The sequence below is a fragment of the Squalius cephalus genome (genome assembly GCF_949319135.1).
Source record: "Squalius cephalus genome assembly, chromosome: 19".
In the NCBI taxonomy this organism is placed as follows: domain Eukaryota; kingdom Metazoa; phylum Chordata; class Actinopteri; order Cypriniformes; family Leuciscidae; genus Squalius; species Squalius cephalus.
Window position 1 is genome coordinate 32,374,754 of NC_137140.1, and position 27,955 is coordinate 32,402,708.

The window sequence follows — 27,955 nt, forward strand, 5'->3', positions numbered from 1 at the left end:
ACTGAATTATGATATGATAAAGGAGAGTAACGACAGCATGCATGATATAATCAGGAACTATACAGGTTAATAACATACTGTACATCTGTGATGTGCTTGTATTGCATAAATAAAACAGAATGATTAATCAAATTTGTTCACTGACATTTCCTTTCTTGCAATAAAATCCTACATGCAATTTCTATTTTAGCTTGCTATTCATTATATTGATTTAATTTAGTTTGTTGGTTGTTTTGTCTCAAATGGGAATAAAGGTTTTTGCACGAGCCAGCTAGTTCAATATCTTAACATTTTTGAGAGCTTGTCATGAAACAACACTGCATGTATTTAGACACAATATATATGCATAATCACACACACATGAACAATAAATCCTCCCTTAATAATAGAATACATTCATTCCAGGCGACTACCTGGCTCTGTTAGCAAATTAAATCCGCTCTCATCTTAAGAGACGGCTTCATTTGTTTTGAACTGCGTTTAAACACACGGCCCCATCCGCGAGCCGTGTTGGCAGAGCTCGGCCCCTAATGCCCAGCTCTATTAGGGCACAGTCTCTCTACTGGGCTTTGCCAGAAACCATTCCACATTTTCATTCTAACCTCCTGTAGTTTCTTATTCTTTTGTATGAAATTAGAATTTATTAAAGCACTTTGGACAAAGGCATGCTGAGAAAAGTAAGAGCCAAAGTTGGTATCTTTAGCCGGATTGGAAGTGAAGAGCCCACGCCTCTGGAGGGACTGAAGTGCTCAGTATCTCATTGGGAAGGTCTTAGTTCTTCAGTCAGTCTGAGGTTTTCACTGCATAACAATCTCTAAACTCTACACTTATGATGTTAGCTTGCACAGGGAGTGGACAGCGAGACAGAAATGAGCAGATGAATAAACACAATTGACATGTAGGGGTGAACGGGGCTAATTGTAGCATCATGGTTTAATAGTATGCTAGCATGACACTATATAAAGAAAACATTGTGCCAAAATTAAAAAAAAAATCTGTGTTCGCTGAACATTTATTTAACCATAGCAAAAGTAAATTTAAGTTCTGTTTTTAGTGTTTATTTAAAATGATACAAATCTGCTTCTTTTCTATTATAATCACCAATCTTACAATGTGCACCGCCCGTTAGTGATGACTTTTTATGAATTTTATTGAGAAACCACGAGAAACAGGTGAATATAGATTCAGAGTAAATATTCAGAAATTATTAATTATTATTATGGTTTGAAGTATGCTGTGTGTATAGCTGTGTTTTGCGGTGTTCATTTGTCAAAAATTGTTATTAAAATAATTGACGTTATGAAAAAGTTAATGTATTTTATTGACAAAATATTTTAGTTTGCCTTGAATATTTGTATGGATTAGATCAGATAACATTTTAAGCTGTCATATTAAGGTGCATGTTGTCACATTTCGCCATTCTCTCGCGGTAAATAAAGAAAAAAGTGCTAATTTCATTAGTATACCCATAACATTAAATAAGAAAGTCAAAGTTAGTCTCTTCCCTACACTTTTACCCAACAGCCTGAACAAAACAAACAGGAAGCATAACTTACCAGAAATGTTTCAGGATGTCAAAACAATCATCCAATGTCATGTCACTTTGTTGCATCTGCACGTTTTTGTAAAATAAAACTCTGCTAAACCAATCGAGTGTAACATTATTTACCAGAGAGGAGCCATTTCTTCAAGCAAGTGTCATTAGGCCTCAACCGCGCGCAGATTGATAAACACAACAGCGACACCTACCGACTGAACGACAGAAAGGCAGAGTCTTCATGAGGGACCAATCTTTCACAAGTTCATTTGCCATAGCTATATTCACATCTTCTTTCATTCTATATCTCTATAACATATTGGATATTTATAAACACATTTAAAACAAATTTGGCCAAAGGGATCTACTTTATTTATCATTTAGTTTATATTTAAAATTAATAGAAAAAGGAAAAAAATACATTAAAGATAAATAATAGAAAACATAATAATATTAGTAATAATAATATAATTTTAAATAAACATTGTAACATTGTTAAATGTCCAATTGTCCCTACTTGTTTGGACCCATACAAATATAATATTTAATGATATTAAAAATATATATGAATAATAATACAAATATATATTAAAGTGAAACACAAATAGCACTGGACGTGTTTTATGTGCTCATATACAGTACAGGTCCTGTGTTCATGGCAATAAAACCAACTAAACATCTCCACTAGATGGCAGTAGCTGTGGTTTGTTGATGGGAAGTTTGCTCTAGTGCTGTTTGATGGACTAAAACCTGAACATTCAGCCAGAGATGGTCTTACATTAGTCATTTAGTGGCTTTGATTCAGCCTTCAGAAGGAGGAAGGCATGCAAACTCAATGTTCTGCATGACACCATCCTGTCTACTGAGGGTCTTTCATTAAAACATTACTGCCTTAGATAGCCCACACTCCTGTATTAAGTTAATTGAAAGAATAAAAAGTGATTGAATGATTTGAGTGAATCAGTTAAGTTCATGAATCCATGAGAGTAAATTGTTATTTAACTTACGACCCCATTCTTACCCAGAAATAAGCATTGCGGTCATTAGATATTTGCTCTGTAATTTCACTGGAACTTATTTACATCGTTGAATCATTTCTTGCAGTAAACGGTTCTGTTACATTTCAAGAGTTTCAGGGTTTCTGTTTCTTTGCTGTGAAACTGAAATTTGAGAAATTCTTTAAATGTATCTGTGCTTATTAAACCTTTATATATTCATATTTTAATCATTTAATTTAACCATTTTCAAGTTGACCAAACCTTCTTAGCATTTTTTTATTGGTTTGTTTATTTTAATATATATTAAACATTTTGAAGCTGACTAAACTTAGTCTAAACTTAATATTTAGACATGTTTAAACTGTATTACTTTATTAAATACATTATAAATGTAGATGATTTTAATGATTACATTATTAATTTATTGTAATATTTTATTACTAATTTTTAAAATGGTTAAACCTTTATTTATCCATGTTTCATTTTTCAAAGAATTATTTTATTATATATTTTTTAAAACAATTTTAAGCAAATAAAATTTTGCCCTTTTATTTATATATTTATTATTAAATATTTGTAATTTTTTTAACCTTTATTGAGCCATTTATATTATTGGATATGCATTTATTTTATTATTTTATGCATTATATTGATCATATATCTTATGATTAGGCATTTGTAAAGCTGATTAAACCCTAATTTAGCAAACAAACCCGACAGAAATAAGACACAGGACAACGATGTGATTTCATAATGCATTTGTTCATGTATTTGTAAATCCTTGGCCTTCTGCAAGGCAAACAATCGGTGATGTGTGTGCTTTAAAAACCTGTGCAGTTTTTCTCAGCATCATTCTCAGGGAAACAGAGGCAGGACGTTTAAGGTCAGAGGTCACGAGTCTCATACAGTTGTTGTTTCTGTGCATGATCATATCTAATATAAATTCTTGCTGATGTTAAACCATGAAAATGTGTTTGTGCCTTTCTCACCAATAATACTTTAGCCGTATCCTGTAAAACTCGCTCTCTTTGTGTGATGGGTATATTTGCTGCTTTGAAACTAAAATTTTAAAAAAGGTTCACATTTGCAATGGCTGATGAGCACAATGTTAAAGACAGGAATAAAACAACTTTTTTGACAATGATATCTTTCATAAAATGTAAGACGACAACTCTGCATCTAATAAATAAAATGGCATGGAACATTCACATACATGCTTTACCCCGCAGGATGTCCTGTCTGCAACAGTGCATAAATACATACCACCTACAGCTTTACAAATTCTACACGAATCGCTTAATAAAAAATAAAATTAATTAGTCGAACAAACAAACAGACAAAACACTATTTTACAATAACAACAGAAGCCCGACTGGAATGGATCCATCATCAGAGAGATGATTTTAAGACCAAAATAAAAGAACCCATTTAAATATATTATAAAGGAGACAAAACAATGTACAGTTTTTAAAACTTTAGTAGCCTTAGTATATTACAGATAGATATGGTCATTTAGTAACATTGAGGAGAAGTGCATAGCAAAATAGAGCGCAATTATCTTCCAGTCGCGGTGTAAAATCCTGATCGACTGACGTGTAAAAAAGCATCAAACTCAAACATTTAAGGCAGATCAGATCATTTGAAATTGGCATAGTCTGAGAAAATGTCGACAAAGTCCTGTACCACTCTGTAGCAGAAGTCATACTGTTCCTGCGGGCAGAAAGAACCAACAATGAGCAAATCGCTTTATAATAAGCAGGTTATTCAGAAATCTTGACAAAATGTTTTTATACAGATATTTTAACTATGATAGTTATCAAATATGATAGTTAGGACAGTTGTGTTTGTAATTTTTTTTTTTACTGTTTTGTAAATCTTTTTATATATATTTGAATATGAATCATAATTTAATCGATTACTAATCATTTATATCATTTTTTCATTCATTTATATTACTTGAATTAATGTTAAATTCATTTGGAATTGACATTAAAACAACTATTTTAATCATGGTTGTGATATTAATAATGTTAATTTAATCAATGTTACCAATTCATTTATACTAATAATGTATATTATTTAGCTGATTTATTTTACTTGTATTAAATCATAATACAATTTTATTCATTATTCAATTAATATAAAATTGACATTATTTTTTTTTTTTTTACAATATTACTAATTGATATTTAATTAATTTATTTTACTTGAATAATCACAATAAATTTATTAAAATTATATTAATTTGGAATTGACATTAAAATGATTATTTTAATTATGGTGTCATGGTTGTGATATTAATAATATTATTTAATCAATATTAAAATTTAATTTATACTAATATTTTATATATTATTTAACTGATTTATATTACTTGGAATCATAATTATATATATATATATATATATATATATATATATATATATATATATATATTAAATTAATATAAGATTGACATTAAAATATTTTTTCAATATTACTAATTATATTATTATTATTTCATTAGTATATATTACTTGATTTAAACATAATAAAATTAATGAATTAAAATTCAGACACTTTCAGAATCCTTCTGTCATTTTGTCACTTTTTCCTTGGGATAACCAGGGTGCAATAGCATGTTACCACACTTTTATTGTAGTATTATAGCAGAAATGATGATTACTATGTTTATTATGCATGTAAACGGGTAGTGGATATGAAGTGTGTGAAGGTTTGAACTGACCACTGTCTGCACCATGTGTGGCCGCTGCATTCGTAAACTTTTCACAGTCTGAAACACATCCAGCAAACCCTCGGCTTTCACTCGCTCCAGAATATTACTGAGAGCGATAAACGTACCGGTCCGACCCGCTCCGGCACTGCAGAACACACACACAAAAACAAAAAGACATGACATAGTCAAGTTAGGAAAGATATACCTTATATTACCCAGTATTTTCTTAAGTACACTGTAAGAACATGCAAGTACACGCACTGTAAAATAGGTCTCCTGTCATACGAGCGTTCACAGGAGGACGTTGTGACGTGACGTAAGTGCAGTGTGATGTTCGCGCGAGTAGTAGCCTAGCGTAGAAGCACGGTGGACCGCATGGCTTTGCTCACAGGAGAAACAGACAGGTTTGGTTACACAGTACTTCTCACGCGAACTTCACAACGCACTTACTTCACGAGTCACATGCATTGTCAAAGTTCATAAAGATTTCTCAGATTTACGCTGGTCATACTTTTATGGCTGGAAAACACAGAAATCGCATCTCTGTGACATAATCTGACATTAGTGAACTTTAAACATGAGAACATGTTGCTGAATAATCTCAGGGGGTATTTCAAGAAAATATTTTACGTCAAAAGGGTTCGGATGACAAAACAGTTTGGAAAACCCTGGTCTATGGTATGACTTCATTTAGGATATGTTCACACTTGGCATGTTTGGTTGGATTAAAAGGATCTCTGGTGCGATTGCTCTGTTAGTGCGGTTCATATGAATAAGTGTGAACGCTGCCATCTGAACCCTGGTGACACCAAACAAGCGGACCAAGACGCTGAAAAGATGAGTCTCGATACACTTCCAAACGAACTCTGGTGCGGTTCGACTGAAATATGAACACAACCTGGACCAAAGACATGTAAACGAACCAAAAACAGGACATGTCACCAGATGTGACCCTAAAAAGCACAGAATGCTCAAGCAAACCTGTTTTTTCTCATCATAGTCGTGATGTTGCCGATTACAGTTGAGTACAGGCGTCAGAACTGCGTCTCGTCGCTGCAGATCTGTGTTTGTGTGTGTGACGGAGGGATTCCTGCCGCTGTTTTGACTCCTTTACACACTTTATAAGCTCTTCATGAGTTCTCAGCTGGTCAAAATATCATCATATCTAGGCTACGAACATACAACGTGCACATTTAGCCCAGAACACCATTGTTTTCAATGTTCAGTAAGTTCTGTCGCAAAATGTATGTAATAAAATACGACCAATCAGGTTGTGAACATATCCCTATGCCTTAGGTTTGGTATCAAAATGCCAATGTGAACACTAAGCAGACCAGGACTAAATGTTTTTTTTTTTTCTTTGGTCCGGACCAAACGAACCAAGTGGACTGAACTACAAGTATGAATACACCCTAATGCCTGGTTCAGATTACACGATTTTTTTGTGTTACGATAGTCACTGTGTCAGTGTCGTGGACAAGAAACATATCAGACTACACGTTGCTTTCCGACCAGTCATCACGTGCCGTCTCACACACACACACATTCACTCGCACACATACACACACACTCACTCACATACATACATACACGCACTCACTCACACACACACTCTCACTCACTCTCGCTCACACACACTCACTCACTCGTGCACACACACACTCACTCACTCTTGACGGAACCATCGTGGAGGACCGAAAAAAAAAATTAAACTAGTCTTATTATCGTGATGTCGTAAAGCATAGCAGACACAACGTAGGTTGTCACCCGCCACTATGACACACTATACGGGATTAAACGATCGAATCTTGCGTCCCAGCGCCCGTTGTCGTTTACGAATCCCCACGACACCCTACGTCAAACGGATCGTGCCAAAATCGGGCTAAAATCGTGTAATCTGAACCAGGCATAAGACTGCTAGTTAAAGGTGTGTGTTTACCTGCAGTGCACGGCGATGGGGTGGTTGCCCGACTGCTGCTGTTGTTTCTGCACCGATGCGATGATGTCGATCATCCCTTTACCGTCGGCTGGGATTCCGATCTCTGGCCAGCCGTGGAAATGAAAGTGCCGAACCAAACGTGTCTGTTTCTCCTGTTATGAAAACACATTTTTTGAAATTAACACACCAACATGCATTACAATTCATCCAAGTGGCCACCACATATTAACCCCAAAGGTACACCAAAGCAACTTACAAAAAAAAAATGCAAATGGAAATACATGCAATATTAGCATTTACAATGCAAATCAGATCATAATGCGCGCTCACCGGGCCGTATGTGAGCACCAGATCTCTGAGACTGAACGTCTCACACAGCGTGTCTCCTTTAATCTCCACTGTGAAGTCCCCGTAAGTCACTGAATCCTCAGTAGGCCAGTACTGAAAACACTTGTCCTGCAACACACACACACTCCAAATGACAAAGCTGACAGGATTTATTCTAGGAAGTTGTGCGAGAGTGTCTGCACAACTGGATTTGTAACGTGTGTGTTTGTACCTGATCTCTCTCCTGCAGTTCTGTCAGCATCACGATTGAGTGACACTTCCATTCCCAAACCATCCTCCAGAAATCATCCACCGTGTGTGACAGAGGACCCTGTGTGGCGATGAAGTAGTCCTTCTGCCGGTACCCCTGGAAAACATAAACACATGAGATATATATATATATATGAATAATACATGCCAGGATCAAAAATACAAATATGAACTGGCCTTGGAATGTGAATAAAACAGTAACTTGCCAGTTTATTGGGAAATGCAACATAATGCATGATTTGAATCGAATTATAAGAATAACAGTCTGAGCCTCACTAATGTAAGAGACAAAAGAAAATAATACTTTTATTCAGCAAAGGTGCATTCGTTTGATTAAAGGTGACAGTAAAGACATTTATAATGTTACAAAAGAACTGTTTTCAACATTGATAATAATCATAAATGTTTCTTGAGCAGAAAATCAGCATATTAGAATGATTTCTGAAGGATCATGTGATTGTGACCCTGAAGACTGGAGTAAAGAAGCTGAAAATTCAACTTTGATCACAATATATTCAAATAGAAAAGTTATTTTAATTCGTAATAATATTTTACAACTTTACTTACAGCAATGCTAATCATGTAATTCAAATGTCTACTTGAAAAACATCCCATGACTCTTTTCCAACAGCTTTTATCTCAGTGGAAGTTTTTCCATTACAACTTTATCTAGGATGCATAGGTTTTTTTTTTTACCATTTGACTTTTTTCCAATGGGAAAATAGCTAAATAATGCTACTGGAGAAAAATATAATAATGTAAAATACAGGTTCATGGCTGGTAAGAAATGTTTGTGGATGGTAAATTGGAAAAAAATGGCCAACTCAAGCCCTAAGACAACTTTCTGAATTTTTAAATGAAAGCATTAAAATTGGCCCCGTTTACTTAACAAGTATCCCTTGTGTTGAAAGATAATAATGTTCATTTCATCATGAGGCGCCTCTGAAACGTGAAAAGAGTCATTAAACACTTACATCAATGAAAGATGCGTTGACATAATCGGTGAACTCCTGACCTCTTTTCATCGATAGGATGACTCGGTTAAAATCATCTGAAAAAATGAATGAGAAAACACATCAAATGAAACATAAATGGCCCGACTGACCTCTAGCATAAAGGCTGTGTTTTGAACTGCATGACTCACGATTACAACTACAGGCACAAGCAGAACAGGAAAAGGAAGAGAGATTTCTGATTAACTTCCTCATAAACAAAGCTGAGCAGCACAACAACATGCATTTGGCAGATGGAAAGAGACATTAAATATGTTCCTCAAACATATTGTCTTTTAGATTAGCTGGCATAATTCATTCAGGGTTTTCAGGGATCATAAACTCACATGGAATGATCTGAAGGACCCTGTTTTTCTTCATGTTGGCAGGCAGGTTGCCCGTCCTCATGTTCTCCTTCATAATACGCATGTTTGTCAGTTTCTGAAAAAACAGAAATCAATATAAAAAAAAAATCAATCAACAACTAAACAACTAGGCATGCGACGGTAACAAATTTTCATATCACGCTAATTTATGAAGCTTTTATTACAGTTTTATTGCATCATCACGATATTGAATTGAAGTGTTGTCCTCCTAACAGGTTTAATATGGTTTTGTTCTTATACGAAAAATAACTCTGAAATGTAATACAATAAAATGTATAAACTAAACACGTTTCAAACTGATTACAGTGCAAAAGAACTATAAAGATAAAGGATCAGAACATTCCCAATCAATAAAAGACCAATCAATGATTTAGTCCACATTGACGTAAAAATGTAAACAGATGTTTGAAAATAGCCTATTACATCTTTAAGTATTAAGAATTTATGTATTGGGTGCTGTGATAAACAACACAGCAAATGCAAAATGAATGGTTTGAAAATATTTACTGTACTGTAAGTCACGTACACACTGCAGTTGTCAGTTCACCTTTCAGTGCTTAATCCCGTTCTGTACACACACACTTCAGTAAATTACTCTAGTAGTTAGTTCTACAACTGAACTAACTCCTTTTTTTATGCAGTTCTATGCAGTGTTTTCTGAACGAACTGAACAACTAGTTGTTAATGACGAATTTAAACACTGTATGTGTGAAGAAAACCGTGCAGAATATAACAAGTCTTTTGATTGCTGTAATATTACTTTTGTCAATATCAGTGGATACCAAACACGCGAGACACCAGAACTTGTGTTATGTGTGGTTGACACTCCTCAAACTTTACAGTGTGTTTGTGGCCAGAAAGTAGTGCAGCTGTTTTGTTTACTGGGTGCATTTCTGCTGTTCAGAAGCGCCATCTACTGTCAGAGAGCGGAAGTGCACTTTCATTCAGCGTCTTCCGCCAGGCTTCTCATCCATGTTGGGGTTGTTAACATCACACATGTCTACACACCACTAGTGTCAGTAAATATCCTCACCCTAAACTCCTCCTCCAGGCCCACGCGGTCAAGCGGAGCATTGGTGTTGTGGAGTTTCTGCAGGTGTCCCTCCAGAGAAGACACGTCCAGCTCTGTGTCCCCGTACAGGAAGTACTCCAGCAGAGCCTGATAGATGAATGCGTACTGCAACTACAACATACACACACATACACCTCAGTACACCTTTAAACATGCATGCCTTCTAGGTAACTGCTTCAGTCACCTGTTTTTTCTATAATGACAATCAAAAATGAAGTAGGTAGATGAAGAATTATGCAAAAACCAACGGCATGCACTACTCACATCTGTCTGAATGAGCTGTGATCTCTGCTCACGTATCCGCGACACGAAACCGGAGACGTCCACCTTCTGTTCTGTGTACATCATGTCAATCATGGCATCAATGACGATGAACGTTCCTGTCCTGCCCACGCCAGCACTGACACAGAGACACAGCACAGACGCCATTATTCACAAAACCAACGAGAAAACACTCACTTTGCTGGTCTTAGTGTGAGTGATTCATTAGTGCACAATATTCCAAAAAAAAAAAAAACACCTTGGTAACACTTTACGTAAAGCCTTTATGTATGATGCATTATAAAAGTATTTTTAATGCTATAATTACGCCTTATATTGCACCTTATAACGCATTGTATGATCTCATGAATAATTGTAACCGCAGTTACTTATGTTACACCTTTAAAACATATAATGCATAATTTACCAAATTTGCCTTTCACCTTTGGTTACAATTATTTATGAAAGGATATAATGCATTATATATTATATAATATCATGCAAATACATTTATAATGCAATATACATAAATGCAATTAGTAAAGTGTTACTAAAATATTTTATCAAAATGTAATACTTTTTCAACTCTTCCAAACACCTATCATACAGGGACCAGTTTTTCACAATATAATTTCATATAATATAAATAATAATCAAAATATCAATGATCTTGAGGGATAAAAATAAAATTTTCTATCAGAATATGTTTATATATTGCACATATTGACATATAAAAACATTATATTTAGAAATTTAACATTTTTATTTATTTATCATGTTGAAAATAAAACATGCACAAACATGTTATTAGTTGTAATTCATTTTTGTATAATAATTTTTTTAGTTATAAATGTTTTGTGTGTGTGACACCATGAAACAGCTTTCATAAAGTCTTCACTTCAAAAAAATTCACAATAATTGCAAGTGAGAAATAAATGATCTGGAAACACAAGGACAAACACACATATTTTCCCTGGCCTTATTCTGATCTGAACACCAGAGGGCATGAGTGATCAACCGAGCTAACGCACGAAACCTCAAAACTGAAGTGCTCTGTATTATTGCTGACGCTGCGTTTGCTTGTTCAGGACACAGGATGAGGATAGAGGGTCAAGACTATGACACACACACACACACTGATGATGAGTGGACAGACGGGACATTGTGTCATGAAACCCAGGCATTGACTTCCATGAATTCACTTTATGAATATGACCAATCAGCAGTGAGAAAGGACCTTCCTTCACCTAATTCAAATCACATGCTAATCGTTCTGAATAATGTCTATCATTGTCTGATCCAATTAATTATGCATGCATGACTGACGCAAAAGGGTCTGAGAGTTCTCAAAAATTATTACTGTGGATGGAAGTTATGTAAAATTTGTCCTTTTTCCGAAAGCTGAAATTCAAATGAGCACTTTCATTCCGCAAGTTATTGTTACTGTGTAAAAGTAAGAAGTTTGGAAATGTAGATCAGGAAGATTGGGCTCTTGATAAAACTTAAATGTCAAATCTTGAAAATAAAGCTTTTTGATCAGATGTAATTGTTTTGACCTTTATGGCATTTGAAATATAAAATATTAGCTATATTATAACATGTTCTGAAGTAAATGTAAGTGTTTTTGCTCGTGCAAATGTTGCTACTTATTGTAATAGTTTAAATAGTTTTCATAATATTTTTTTTAAAAAACAATGAATTAAAATGATGTTATAAATCATTATATAATTTCTCATATTATTTTCTATAATCATTGTCTGCAGCTAACCTGCCATTGCTTTGAATACAAATATAGTATTATAATATCACTTTTTCATAAGATTAATGACTAATATTGATTTATTAACAAGTAATACAACATTAAATATTGTTCAACATATTAGTATTGTACATTTAAACAAACATTTCTGAAAATAAGCTATTTTGTATGTGCATTAACTTGTATAGTAACGTATTGCGTATCGCTCAAAAGTTTGAAATACAAAGTAAAGGCAAAAAATAGTGACATGAAAGTTTTGAGCAGATCATTATAAAACAGAGAATACGACACAAAGTCAAAAGAAATGTGCGTCTTTGCATGATGAGATTTGCCACACTTCACACCTCAATGATCATTCTTCACACAAGAAGTGTGCCTCGACAGCTTTAGTTCTCGCCTGGTATGAAGTTAAGAGCACAAGAGTCACGCTGAAAGACAACCCACCTGCAGTGCACCACGATGGGCCCGGCGTACGAGGGGTTAACCTGCTTCACCTTCTTCAGGAACTTGAGCATGCCGATGGGAGAGAAGGGAACGCCGAAGTCAGGCCAGCTGGTGAAGTGAAGCTGCGTGACCAGACGAGGAGTTTTGGTGCCGTCGCTGGCCTGCTGTGGTCACACACACAGGAAAGACACATATATACACGCACTTCAACAAACCAAACTGCTCATACGCCACAAACACATCATTGAGTTTAAGAATAAACGGAGGGAGAAGCTCTACATGCTCACAGAATAATACTTTCAGAAATATTTATCCATCATTTCATCTACAGCTTGCATGAAGATGACTTCAGTGTATTCAGACTTACATATTGCACACAGAATTTGCGTATCGTGTAGTCCACCAGTACTGTAAAGTCTTCCACAGCGACACGCACGTTACCGTACGTCCAGCATCCCTGATCGGGCCAATACTGATAACACTTATCCTACAGAAAAAAACACAGTGTATTTACAATGAGATAATCATAGTTACCATTATTTTTAGCTCATTTATTTAACCCAACAAAGTCATAATAACGGTGACCATGGTAACAAAGGAGGAGTGGGAAAATGAACAAAGGAAAGCAGGAACTGATGAAATGCAAATTAAAGGAGCTGTATGTAAGATTGTGGCCAAAACTGGTACTGCAATCACTGTATCCCCTCCCCCTCCCCCCTGACTCGAGGTTGCCAGATATGCTGCAGGATCCAGCAGGAACGTAGGCTGCTACAAGGAGCTGTAGCTGTGGTAACTAGAGCAGAGCTGGCAACCCAGATGCGAAACACTACTGACTTCGTGATTGGTAGATAGGCAGAGGGTGGAGCATCAGGCCAAAACACAAGATGACAACATCAACATCAGTTGAGGGCTGCAACTTCACTTTTTAAATGACAATATCCTGGCCGTACTACTGTTGTCAGTGATATAAGTATTTGAAATGAACATGATTTCTTAATGTCTAGTGACATATCAGGGCCATTTTATGATTAATTGAAATACATTTCTTACATACAGCTCCTTTAAAAGTCCATAATATGGACATAATTGTGACAATTATATATAAATTAAAAAATATGTTGTTTTTGTAGAAAAAAAAAATATAGCTGCTAATATAGTTACCATTATTTTATTTTATTTCTTAATTTCTTTTTATTCGATATTTTATGTACTAATAAATAATAAAAAATGCTGCTAACCTGCATTGCTTTCATAGTAAAAAAAAAAAAAACTTGTTTCTTACTTGTACTAAATAAATGTAATTATAAATAAATTCATTTATTAATAAATGAATTAATTTACAAATAAAAAATAAGTTAACAAAAACGCTCCTTACCCTGTACAAATATAGCTGCTAATATAGTTACCATTATTTTAGTTTGTTTCTTTATTTCTTTTAATATTCTTCTTCCTTTTACTAAATAAGTATATAAATAATAAATAAAAACAAAGTTAATAAAAATGCTGCTCAACTGCATTTTCTCAATACTACATAAGCTGCTAATATAGTTACCATTATTTTAGTTTCAGCTTTCTTTTTTTAATTTTAGTATTATTAAAATAAATATATTTTTTTTCTTGTAAAATAAATAAATGTAATTCTAAATAATTACATTTAATAATAAATAAATGTATAAATAAATAAGTAAAGTTAACAAAAATGTTGCTAACCTGTACAAATATAGCTGCTAACACAGCTTAGGTTACTTTATTTCTTCTATTCATACTACTTGAATGTACATGAACTAATATAGTAATGTAACATAGTCTATTAATACTATTAATAAAAGTTACTCAAAATACAAACAAAAGGCAAGAAAACAGTGCCATGAAAGTTTTCTTTCAATCGATATAAAAGCGAGAGCACGTCACAAGGTCAAAACATGTAGTTCTGTAGATAAACATAAACGCATTACACGCCAATCCTGTAGAGTAAATCTGTCTAACACTGCCACAGAACAGCTGTAAGTGCATTAGAGTAGTAAAGGTGACTTTTAAGACACCCTGATGCTAATCTGAGCTCTTAAAGCAGCCCGTCTGTCAATCAGCATTATCCAGCCCGAGAGCCGAGGATAAATCTCTCTTAATGAGAGTTTGCAGACTAATTAGGTTAAAGCCAGAGAGAGCTTTATCAGCCATTATTAAAATCATCGATTCCAAGCCCTACTCAAAGCTGATTTGAATCTCCTCTCCGTCCTGTGTCTCATTGATTCGTCTTTCTAGAGACGCTCACGGCCGTGATGGAGAGGAGGCTTGTGACACCTGGACATCGCAGGCCATCGAAATGAAGACACTCAATGATGATCAGCAAATCAGGTTTATAGAAAGGAACCGATTTGAAATCAAATAGATTTATTCAAAATGTGATTGTATGTCTTTTTTTATGTAATTTGGCATAAGTATGAGAGGCTGTGCAATGTTGTACACATCGAAGGGAAATAGCTTTGACTAAAAGTATCAACCAAATGCATATATATGTAATATAATGCTAATATATATTGCTATATTGCCTTGCGATTCAGCAAATGTAATGCTATGCAGCTTTCAGACATCAAAAAAAGGATACACACCTCTTTTCTCTCTTTCAGATTCGTTAGCATTACAATAGTGGCTGATTTCTGTTCCCATATCATTCTCCAGAAGTCTGCAACCGTGTCTTGTTTCGGACCTGAAACACAGAGGTCATCTTATCGAGTTTAATTATGTCTGACTGTAGCTATGAAACCGCACAAACAGAATGTGCGACTGCTCACCACATCTTATTTTTATATTCAGATGCACTCACCTTGTGCTGCAATAAACTTATTCTTCTCTTTATAGCCCTGGGGAAACAAGATATGAAACCAAGATTTTAAAACTTTTTTGACTGATGAAATCATGCTGTTTTTTGGCAAATCAGGGTGAACAACTTTACTTGAAGCCTTTATGTATAATGCATTATATTCATAATGTTTGTCATAAATAATTGTAACCAAAATCAGTTAATGACATGTTTGATGCATTATACTTTCTAAAGGTGTAACAATGAATATATAAGTATTATGATGTATTATAACTGGGGTTATAATTATTCATAAGATCATACAATGCATTATAAAGTGCATTACAAGGCATTATTAATGCATTAAAAATACTTTTATAATGCACTATATTCCAAATGTTTTGTTCTGATAACAATTTGATAATGGTTCTTTACTAAACGATGCAATGCATCATCATTGGGGATGTTTTGTTCTACAGGTTGCTAACACTTGGGGTGTGAATGTGTGCAGTATATGTTAATTATTACAGATATTCAACTTATGTTTACCACAGTCATTATTTTACTCATAAACTGAAAACCCCCATTATAAAAACCCATAGGAAATATGTCTTCTGGTTCTGACGTCGCGACTGCAGCGCTCTATTTCTTTGTCAACTTGATCGCAGTGCATTGATTCATTTTACGGCGTGGCAAATCACTTACGTCAATATATGATGCATTGACATAATCTGAACACGGGACCCCATCGATCGGTGTTAAAATCACTCTGGAATGATCATCTGGATAACAGGAAAGACAGAAATGTTTTGTTAATTTCTAAACACAGACACATTTGATTGCTCCTTCTCAGGCCCTCCGTGAGTTTGTGATTTAACGGCAAATTTACAAGACGAAAGATTTAAAAAATAATAGTAAAATGTGAATGACATGGATGCGAGCATAAGGAAATGAAAGTGATAAATGCTGTATTTCGAGAAGTTGATATTTGACGTGCGAGGGTGGCAAAACCTCAGTGTGAATATCACAAGAAATGAGATGAGGTGATGTCCAAACACGCTAATATCGAAATCTACGGGGGTGATATTGGCTCAGATCTTCATTCCTGTCCATTTCTCCTGCATTCAACACACTGAATATGAGAACTGATTGTTTGCTTGCCATCTAATCTACCAAGACCGTAATGTGTGGCCTTGTCAGCGATGTGACTGGTCATAATGTTTTGGCTCATCAGTCAGAGAGAGAGAGAGATTGAACTTTCTCCCGAGATTTTTTTCTCTATTCTGTTACTGATGGAGTTTGGGTTTCTTCCCAATATTCAACAATATCATTGATCTGACTGCACGGACACTACTGGATGATAACTGAACTGAGCTGGAGGATGACATCAGTGTTTTCTGCAGAACTGCTTTATGGATTAAATTTAATAACTGATGATCTTTACAACGGAACTGACTTCAGCTGAACGATGACGCTATTTTCTTTTTAGAGCTGCTTTTTACAGCCGAGATGATCTCTGTTTGCATCATTAAATCATACAGTTATCACTGTAAAGCTGTTTTGAAACAATCTGTATTGTGTAAAGCGCTATATTAATAAATGTGCCTGAAAAGACAAAGAGAAAAAGAGAGAATTCTTACATGGTAAGATGTTTGGATATCGGTTCTTCTCCTTGTTTTCTTCTTTATTGGCCTCATCACATGTTCCTTGCTTCGAACCCCCTGGTATTGACTGTCAACAATACAAAATAACATGTTCACAACACTAAACCAATGGCCATACCACCCTAAGTGCATCTGATCTTGGATGCGGTGTTAAATAAAGATTTTTTTTTGACTGTCTGGGAATAACAGATGCTGTAAGCTTTCTGCATTATAATTAAAAGAATTCGGACACTCCAAGTACTTTGCACATGCTTTATGTGTATATTGCACTCTCTCGTCTCTACACAAATGCATTGTTGTGGATCATGCACCTGAGATATTCACCCATCATTAAACTTAAAAAAAAAAAAAATGACTTGATTTCATTTAACTAAATTGCACTTGAATTGTTACCTAACACATTCATTCTTACAGAATTGTGCATTTGAGTTAACCTGATCATGCTGTTCAAATTCCCACCAAACTTGTCATTTTGTTATTGCTGAAAATGAATGATATTACTGACGCTTTGTTCCTGTATGTATAGGCCATTGTTCGACCGGCAGAGCCACTTCCATTCCGACTTAAATAGTTTAAGTGGCCATTAAGATTGTTGAGCATGAACATCGTTTCCATGGGACAGAAAATTCACATGGATCATTCAGTGTGTTGCTGAATCATGGGCCTGTGAGAGGAGTGAATCTTGAATCATGCGTCTAAAAGCAGGAGTGAGGGACATTCTCGAATGAGTCAATGCCTGGTGACTCCTGAACGTCTTAATTCCGGTAATTCTCAGCGGGAAATGAGAGCAGTTGAGCCATCAGCAAATGTGGAAGGATATTTGCTGATCCGCATGAATGCGCTGGAGTGTTTCTTTTAATAACAGCACGGTAATGCACCATCAGCTTCTTTACGAGCCACGAGCGAAATAACACACACAAACACCAATGCTGAACTTGCAGCAACATGAGTGATGTAATCAGTGTAAACAACAATAATGAGCTGCAGCACTTGCAGACGGGGTCTAGTTTTCTATTTAGTGTCGCAATTTTCAGATCACCATGATTGGTGTCGAAATAATTGATACCAAGTTACCAATAAAATGAAATTTCACAAATCTCAAAACTAAAATGCTCAGAAACATACTATTATAATAAAAGAATAAATATTAAATGAAATATTAAATGACATTCAGTTTTCAATGATTTCTCAATTAAATAACTAGCATTGTCTTCACTGCATCATTATTAAATAATATATTAAAACTGATTGATGCTGTTGAGATTCAGGCCTGTAAAATGTTTTCTGACTAAATGTTTCGTTACCACTGCTAAATTAATATGCTGCAAAACGTACTAATAGACAAAAATGAATAAATATTAAATCAAATTTGACATATAATTAAAGGCACTTTGCTTCAATGTTTTCTAAAATAAATAACTAGGATTGTCTTCACTGCATTGAATATATTATATTAGGCATAAATGTGTTCATATTTGATTTTGAAGGGCTTATTAAAGCTAAAAGTGTTTTTCTTGTCAATATGTATGTATTTTTTATCTCTAACCATGATCAATATTTTTAAAATACAATCTTTACATGCACACACAAATAAACTCACATTATACTCTTCCCGGAAGAGCTTCCCATCATCGGCCGAGCGTATCCGATACTCTTCTTCCAAGTTGTCTACTGGGATGGGGAAATAAGTTTTGGATGTGGAAGGGGTTCTTGGCAGTAAGACCACCGTCTGTTGCTCTGTAGAGGAACACGGTAAATGAATGTTATAGACAATCACTTGAAAAGTAATCAGTCTTTAGACTGAGATGCAACATTTTATGTGAATTCAATAGACATTTAAATCACGGTTTAAACGATATGTGCAAAAAAATACAATCACCTCACCAACTGACACACACACATGCAAGTTGATTGACAGGTGGTGTTCCACTGTTTGTATACCTATTAGTGCAAAAATAAATATCTTGCTATATTGTATCTGAAAGTGACTTTTTGTTTATAGAGCTGCTGTATAGAAACGTTAACGCTTTGATTGCTATTTCAGGACAGCACATTTCCGGACCTTTTTTTATGCTGTCTTTCTTCATTGGTGGGTGTGTGTGTGTGTGTGTGTGTGTGTGTGTGTGTGTGTGTGTGTGTGTGTGTGTGTGTGTGTGTGTGTGTGTGTGTGTGTGTGCACATCCAGGTGAGGTGTGTACATAGATTTGGTCAGTATCATCAATCGTGATTGGGTATGATGTTAGGGTAGACTGCCAGTAAAAATTCTCTACGTTTAAATCTCTATTTTTAAATTTTATAATTCAGAAAAAACAAAATTGTCCCACCTAAATCTATAACAGGACAGTGTTAAAATACTTTTTTATTTAAAGAATATCATGTCAAACAGTTTTGTCACCCAGGAAAACATGCTAAGGGGCCGTTCACACAGAACGCGTTTTCCATTCCACTGCACTACTTTTCCATTGTTTTCCAATGCAAACACACGCTAGACGGACGTCTTTAGCCGATGTGCACGCGTCTCGCGTTTTTTGCAGCATCTTCCACATGACACGTCATTCTTAAAACTCGCCGCTCAAGTTACAAGAAATTCAACCATTAAAAACCACATCACTTCTCTTTTTTATTTTTATTTATTTTTGCTCCAATGACCATTTTTAACAGCAAAAACACGTTCTGTGAACCAGCCTTAACCCCATAATTCTATTGTTCAGGAAAGCTATCAGCATGCCTTTGTAAAAGAAACAGGCATATTCAAAGCAGCATATTATGCGCATATGCTTCATAAATGCAAGTGACCCTTGTAGCACCAGAAGAAACCCACAACCATTGGTTTAAAGGTTAGAGAGGGTGAGATATTAGTTTAGACGTCCATGCCTGTTCATGAGACACAACATATACCTGACCTTCTGACGGCCAGCCAAGATCATCCTCATCCTCATCATCATCATCATCATCCTTATCCTCATCATCCTCATCCTTATCCTCATCATCCATATCTATATATTCCTCTATACAACACACATACAAACACACACAATGACTGGTGTTACTCAGGTGTACATTAGCCTTTAGACTTTTATTAATAAATTAATTAATTAATTAATTAATAAATAATGGTGAAACTATCTAAGGTGTTGCTATGGAGTTCTGGGTGGTTTCCCGGTCTGTCTCTGGTTCGGGTTTCAAGTAACATAATTGTGAGTATGAGCAATAGTGAAAAAAGAGCATGTTTGCAGAATAAAACACTACCGTTTAAAGGTTTTGGGTCAGAAAGATTGAATTTTTTATAGGTATTAATACTTTTATTCAGTAACGATGCATTAAATCTATCAAAAGTGACAGTGATGAAATGTATAATGTTACATAAGATATCTATTTCAAATAAGTACTTTCTTACATTTATCAAAGAACCCAAAAAAAGGTATCACGATTTCCACAAAAATATAAGCGACATTGATAATAATCAAAAATGTTTCTTGAGCAGCAAATCATCATATTAGAATGGTTTCTGAAGGATCATGTGACACTGAAGACTGCTGAAAATTCAGCTTTGATCACAGGAATAAATTACATTTATTCAAAAAGTAAACAGTTATTTTCAATTGTGAAAATATTTCACATTATTTCCGGTTTTACTGCATTTTTTTATTTCCAACCATTGAACGGTAGTGTACATCAAAGAGACAAACACACAGAGTGTGTGTGGCACAGAGAGCTGGAGAAAGTTGGTAAACCGCTTCCTTTACACAGGTGTGACGTTCACTGAAACAATCTCTCAGATTGAAATGTTAATATGCCAACTGGACTGAACACAGCTCAACTTATCCTGCATTTTGGTTTACGGAGAATTCCTTGAGAGAGATTTCCTTGAGAGAGATTTCCGTCAGGATAATCGGAGAAAGAGTGCAGAGGAAGCCTATCACATAAATCTGCAAGACCTTCGACAAGACACACAATCTGTGGCGACAATCTGACCCTGTAAGAGCAAACCTGAGCGCAGTATTCTCATTGATTGCTGTCTAAGAAACACAATCTAGTCTTGTAGAGACCACTTTTGTGATTTACCTTTCCTACGGCCAACCATGAGCCACAGCTTTTGTGTCAAACATGCAAACTCTAATAAAAGCAAACAGGAACATATGTTTAAAAATGAACCTTCTTCCTCTTTCACATTGTTTTAGTCATGTTTGAATATTTTTGAGGAAATATTGATAATGGAACCACAAACAGCATCATGTTTCCACGTACATCGCTGTAACCATGAAACAAAACAATTCATCCTTTGGTTACACTTTATTTTAAGGTGTCAATGTTGCAGAGTAATTATACATTTAAGTACTGAGTAATATTAATTAACTACATGTATAGGGTTAGGATTAGGGTTTGGTTAAGGGTTAGTTGCGTGTAATTTATAGTTATTACTTAAGTAACTACATGTAACAATGACACTGTAAGATAAAGTGTAACCAATAATTCAATACACAGAGTTTAGCCAAAGCTAACAACGTTTAAAGATTCATAGAGTAAATATTTGATCACTAATATTAAACTACAAAAGAAAACGTAGTACTGTTGGCTGACAAAGTCATGCCTGAAAGTTGAGTTTAAAAAGTCTAATTTTTATTAAAACCTTTAAATCTGTTATTAAAATAGTTCAGATTTAGTAAAAAAAATAAAAATAAGTGTGAAATAATGTTATCTTAAATAAAAAATATTTTTATCAATGGTTTCATTGTAAACATCGCGGATGCAGATGACAACATTCCTCAAAAATCTGCATAATATGATCTATAATCCACAGCCAAATTGCAGAGTCGTTCTGGATAGAATAACACGTTTAGCACACGAACACGCTCACGTCCTGCTCTCTTCAAGAGGCACATTAACATCTTGAGGCAACAGGAAGCCGTACATAGCACGTTTGATAAAGTGAAACTCGCCAAGACGTCTCACTTTACAACAGGGAGTTCAAAATCAACCAGTTACTTTTATCCAGTCTTTAATAGCTGACCGATTCAGACTCAGAGATAAAGAAACCGTGTACCTTGCTCTTCCAGGATGCCATTTGGTACTTTCTTGTCGACGGCTGTGATGACAGCTTTCCTCTGGTTTTTCAACCTGAAAGACAAAAAGAAAAGGAGGTTTAAACACATCAGGTGAAGACGACACACATCACAATCCTAAGTCTTCAAGTTTGTCTCACCAACGAAAACTCGAGCTCTTTTTCATCAGAGGTGCTGTTTCTCCACGGACAACACGCTACACAACACACTCTCTACTGCTAGAACCATGCGAAAATCTGTGGCTTTACTTCAATGTATGAATACATATGGGTGTGTGTGTGACAGCATGTCTCAGTTCCTGTCCCTGCCCTTTATCAGAATGGGGCGGAGCTTGTGAGCATGACAGACTCAGAGTTTTTAACTCACGGTGTTTGTGTAGTGTGCCATACCTGTGGCAAAACCAGGTCAGCAACCCTAGAAAAAGCAGCAAGACGGACAGCCCCAGCAGTATGGGCAGGATGTGTGTGCTGTACGAGTCCTCTAAAGGAAGAAGGAGAGGCAGTCAAACCCACAGTGAACAAAAGAACAGGAAACTGGCCCGCGAACAGAGCCGCTGGAGCCGGAACAGACACACTTAGTGTTTAAGTGAGGTATGGCAGCCAGTCAAGCTCAGGCATTATTAGTGATTTAATAGAGAGGCTGGAGCTGTTTTGACTGCGGGGATAAGCATCGCTCATTCATTTAACAGCAGGTTTGACAAGAATCACCCGCTAAATCCTGCGATGAGCACTTTAATGCAGCAGTCTGCGTGATCCACCGCAGATTTAACACTAATACACGCTGATGCTTACGTAATGCTTAAACACTGACAGCGACCAGGGAGGATTCAACTTTCATCTCGCTGCTAAAATGTTATGCAACAACAAAAAAATGTTACAGTATTGGTTCAGTCGGTATTGGTTGGTTCACATTTTGACCACTGAGCACTGCGTTTACAACAGTTTTCCAGTTATTTGTGAGAACTGTCTACATTTTGTCATCATTTTACAAAGGTTGCAATAAAAAAAATAAAAAAATAAAAAGGTTTGAAAATGGCTTCAATAAATAAAATTAGATATGCTGTAAATAATAGTAATAATAATAATTCTGACAGTTAAATTGTGTTTTTTTATTAAAACTGTAATGTACTGTAGAAAACAATGCATTCTGGGCATTATATAGCTGCAAGAACAAATTTGACATGAATTTGCAGCAAAAAGAAATTTTTAATTTTCAAATTTCTTAAATGTTTTTATGCACTGTAAAAACATGATATGTGACCCACAAAACCAGTCACATGGGTCAATTTTTAGAAACTGAGATGTATACATTATATGAAAGCTGAATACATAAGCTTTCCATTGATGTATGGTTTGTCAGGATAGGACAATATTTGGCCGAGATACGACTATTAGAAAATCTGGAATCTGAGGGTGCAAAAAAATCGAAACATTGAGAAAATCGCCTTTAAAGTTGTTCATTTATGTTCACGATTGTGCTGCATTCACTCACAAAAATAAACGTTTTATGTATTTACGGTAGGAAATTTACGAAATATCTTCATGGAACATGATATTTACTTAATATCCTAAGGATTTTTGGCATAAAAGAAAAATCAATAATTTTGACCCATACAATGTATTGTTGGCTATTGCCACAAATATACCCGTGCGACTCGTGACTGGTTTTGTGATCCAGGGTCACATATGATCAATAAGTTATGACAACATGTTTTTACATTGCTTTAACTCATCAAAATAAGTTAAGCAATTTTCAACTTTTTTAAGTTATACAAGTTTCAACCCATTTTTTAAGTCAGTTAATATAATTTAAGTTGAAATGACTTAAACATCCAAGTTGATTGTACTGAATTTAATGCAGCAACTTTTTTTTCCCAGTGTGTATGAATAAGGTGACATCATCTAGCGCCACCTTGAGTAAAACAGCTGTATCATAGGATCCTGTTTTCACACATCAAGCAAAATGAATGGAAAACAAAAGTACAACAGACAATAAAAAAAATGATGAATGGATGGATAATTTGATTGCAAAATAATACAATATACAGCCTATATAAGACATTCTAAAGGTATTATTTCTTTATCAATGAACTTATCTTCAGTAAATTGCTAAATAAAGTATTTTGTGTGTATGATAAATGTGATACTCTGCATTTAAAAAAACAGTAATGCTCATTTTATTATTATCAACTATAAATGGTGAACACTTACCAATGTCATTGGTCTCTGTTGAATTGGATGTGTCTTGTGGCGCTTCTGTTATGAAAAAAACAAGGACCATTGTGTCTGCAAGAGAAGAAGAGAGCATATCAGTCAATTATTTAGGAATATTCTGATAATTTCCTGACTTATATGAGACTCTATTCAAAAACAACAGAGCAGAAAGACATACAGCACTGTATTACTGGACACAGACAAACATGTTTCACTCCTTTTCCACTAGATGTCACCAGAGTCATTTAAATACAGTTCCAGTACGAACACTTTAAATCCGAGAGCATCTCTGCACTGACATTTAAAGGCTTGGCGCAAACTCTTAAACTTCACTTTCTCGTAGATTACACATGATTATTTCGTTTTGGGGGGATTTTAGGTGCTATACAAAATGTGCTATCAAGCGGGTTAAAAATAAGATCATTATCTGAATTAATCTAGAATTTAGAATTCTAGAATCTGAATTTAGAGGTGTTAAAGGGCTCATAATCTGTTCATTATTAAATCTGAAATGGTATTTTTTGGGGGGGAAGCAGATTATTTACTGTTCCCCATCAGTGGTGTCTGCCGTTCCCCTTAATCTGCATATCACATGATTGACACATTTAGCAGTGGCAGAAGAGGACAAGACTGAGTCTCTCCTCATGATTTGCTCTCACTCATTACTCAAACAGTACATGATCAAATATGCCTCATACTTTTGGTTAGGGGTATATTTCAAATCCCTAACCCATAGTAAATGTAAAAGAGCTGCTTGAAAGACTAGTAAATGCACAGATGAGCAGAGTAAGCCAGAGAGAGAGAGTGTTAGTGTGTGCTTGTGGATGTAGGCCGGCCTCTATCTTCTCTATCTGGAGGCCAGATGTCGTGGGCTACTTCTGGGCAAAGCCACAAGAATTGATTCAGTCTCAGTTCTGCTATCAGCGCTGCTCGAGAGAGATAAGATACTCCACAAAACACCCACGCACAGCCGCTGATGCTCCTCATTGAGAAAATGAAGTGGGTGCTGCTGCTAATTCACTAAACCAGCACAATGCATATATAACAGACACCGGTTACAGACAAATCAATGTGGCCCTGCAATGCAAACCACTCAACATAGAGAGAATCCTGGAGGTGTTCAAACTCCAAGACTGCCAAACTATCAGCAAAAAGTAGGGTAGTTCATGTGAAGTTCAAGCCGAGTCAATCTACAACTATTTCAGACAATTATTGCATTCCATGATTATACATTTGAATACAAAGTACAAGGAGTACTGTATATGTACTTTTAAAAAAAAAAAATGAACAAGCTGATTGTACATTGACTTCAACACTCATTCCTGGTCTTATCGTGCATTATTCATTAGTACATATGCCAAAGATACACTATACTCTTTTAAATGTTTAACTCTTATGCTCACCATGGTTGCATTTATTTGATCAAATATACAGTAAAACAGTAATATTGTGAAATATTATTATAATTTAAAGAACTGTTTTCTATTTGAGTATACTTTAAAATATAATGCATTCCTTTTCAGCATCATTACTCCAGTCTTCAGTGTCACATGATCCTCCTGATGATTTGCTGCTCAAGAAACATTTCTGATTATTATCAATGAATTGAAAATAGCTGTACTGGTTAATATTTTTATGGAAACCATGATGCATTTCTTTTCAGGATTCGTTGATGAATAGAAAATTCAAAAGAACAGCAATTATTTGAAATATATATTTTGTAACATTATGTTTTTATAGTCACTTTTGATCTATTTAAGCCATTCTTTCTGTAAAAGTGATCAATTTCTATATTTTTTTTTAATTATTTCATTAATTATTGATTATTATGCATTAATAATTATCATACAACTTATAAATAAATGATTCATTAATGTATTCATTATTTTATTTATTATTCTTTATTATTAATTTCTGTATATTTCATTTCTGTTAATTATTAAAATCTTGCAGAGTCCAAACTTTTAAACAGCAGTGTATAATATATTAAATCCAGATGATAAAAGACATCTTAAACCAGCTAAAACGGTCTCCCAGTCTGACTACCTGAAAAGTTCCCTTTAAAACCAGACACAAAACACCATAACAAACGGTCACACCACAGAACTATGTGAACTGCAAAAAAGCAGCTTATAAGGTTATTATAAATTTAAGAAAACTTGTTTTAAGTAAAATAAGTAAATAATGGAGAGTTACATCACCCAAAATGCACTTTCCGTTATGCATACACATACTTTACCTAAAATCCTGATTATGAAAAAGTTCATGGATATTTTTTCTCAACTGCTTCTTGTTGCATTATCAGCGTACACCAGACTTTCTCCCTGGTAACCTCACAGACTGCATCATTCATCAGCCGGGAGTGAAATAAAGTGCTTTCTGCATTAGGAGCTGTGATAAACCGTGATCAAATGCTGCATTTTTCGACAGTATCCCAGAGCACGCCGGAGTCCGGAGTGTTTGAGTCGATACACTGTCCCACAGCACTTAATAAAGAGCTGAGAGCTGCCTGCAGTGGCACAAAGACTGATGGCAGAATTATAATGAGAAGAAATGACCCTCCCCGTTTCATGCGGTATAGGGCTGATAGCCAAGCCCAGGCAAACAACTGCACAGGTAAGCATGAATATATTTATATTCCATAGCATACATATAGACTGCATCCGAGTGAATGCATGCAAATGCACAGAATCTTGCAATTGCATATGCTTTTTATCCAGAGGGACTTCAGTATGTCTCTGTGGAGATACATGGGGTAAGAGGTATTGTTCAAGGGCACAGTGGGGACAAGGTTTCCTGTTCAGTGCACCCACACACACACACACACACACACACACACTGCTGTGTTTTTGCTAGGACACAGTGGGAAACTGTTAAAGTAAGTGGGGCAAATCAGTGACACACATAAATCTTGTGTAGCCACACTTTACTGCAGGCAAATGGGTCTGACAAATCTGTGTCTCTCACACTCCAGAGTGTTAATAGACTGTGTGGAGTTCTCCAAAGTTTTTATTCAGCAAGGATGCATTACTAAATCAAAACTGACAGTAAAAATGTTTCAAAATTGTTACAAAAAAGTACTTTCTATTCATCAAAGAGTCCTGAAAAAAAAGGTATCACAGGTTCCACAGAAATATTAAGCTGCACTATTTTCAAAATTTGTTAATAATTAGAAATGTTTCTTAAGCAGCAAATCAGATTATTCGAATGATTTCTGAAGGATCATGTTACACTGAAGACTGGAGTAATGATGCTGAAAATTCAGTTTTGATCATAAGAATAAATTACATTTTAAAATATATTAAAATAGAAAAAAATATATGTTCTTCTTTTAAAAACAAACAAAACATTTTTCTTTTCTTTTTTTAATAATTTTTTTTTTTTTCGGGTTTAAAAAAAATTAAAACCTGGTAGTGTATAGAATACACTATTTATTTATATATATATATATTTTTTTTTTTATGAAGATTACATTTAGATTACACAACACAGATGATGGTAAAGGTAATCTAAA

The 27,955-nt window shown here is 35.0% G+C and overlaps 1 protein-coding gene across 5 annotated transcripts in view; it reads right to left on the reverse strand.

The window, feature by feature from the left end:
- Window positions 1-3,277: 3,277 nt before the first annotated feature.
- ptprea (protein tyrosine phosphatase receptor type Ea) overlaps window positions 3,278-27,955 on the reverse strand; it is a 74,837-nt gene continuing 50,159 nt past the window's right edge. For 2 of the 5 annotated variants that reach the window (XM_079852123.1, XM_079852124.1), the window contains 19 exons: window positions 24,439-24,513; window positions 22,618-22,708; window positions 22,210-22,283; window positions 18,766-18,902; window positions 17,142-17,232; window positions 16,207-16,283; window positions 15,526-15,562; window positions 15,311-15,408; window positions 13,069-13,188; window positions 12,702-12,865; window positions 10,502-10,637; window positions 10,199-10,348; window positions 9,127-9,220; window positions 8,762-8,838; window positions 7,750-7,884; window positions 7,521-7,646; window positions 7,191-7,342; window positions 5,261-5,396; window positions 3,278-4,245 (listed from right to left, as the gene is read on the reverse strand). In XM_079852123.1, coding sequence (XP_079708249.1) covers window positions 4,171-4,245; window positions 5,261-5,396; window positions 7,191-7,342; window positions 7,521-7,646; window positions 7,750-7,884; window positions 8,762-8,838; window positions 9,127-9,220; window positions 10,199-10,348; window positions 10,502-10,637; window positions 12,702-12,865; window positions 13,069-13,188; window positions 15,311-15,408; window positions 15,526-15,562; window positions 16,207-16,283; window positions 17,142-17,232; window positions 18,766-18,902; window positions 22,210-22,283; window positions 22,618-22,708; window positions 24,439-24,508 — 2,040 coding nt within the window. In that variant the 5' untranslated portion in view covers window positions 24,509-24,513 and the 3' untranslated portion in view covers window positions 3,278-4,170. Of the gene's footprint in view, window positions 4,246-5,260; window positions 5,397-7,190; window positions 7,343-7,520; window positions 7,647-7,749; window positions 7,885-8,761; window positions 8,839-9,126; window positions 9,221-10,198; window positions 10,349-10,501; window positions 10,638-12,701; window positions 12,866-13,068; window positions 13,189-15,310; window positions 15,409-15,525; window positions 15,563-16,206; window positions 16,284-17,141; window positions 17,233-18,765; window positions 18,903-20,068; window positions 20,174-22,209; window positions 22,284-22,368; window positions 22,709-24,438; window positions 24,514-26,680; window positions 26,941-27,955 lie in introns of those variants that run through there. The other 3 variants (XM_079852126.1, XM_079852122.1, XM_079852125.1) reach the window with 3 other exon arrangements.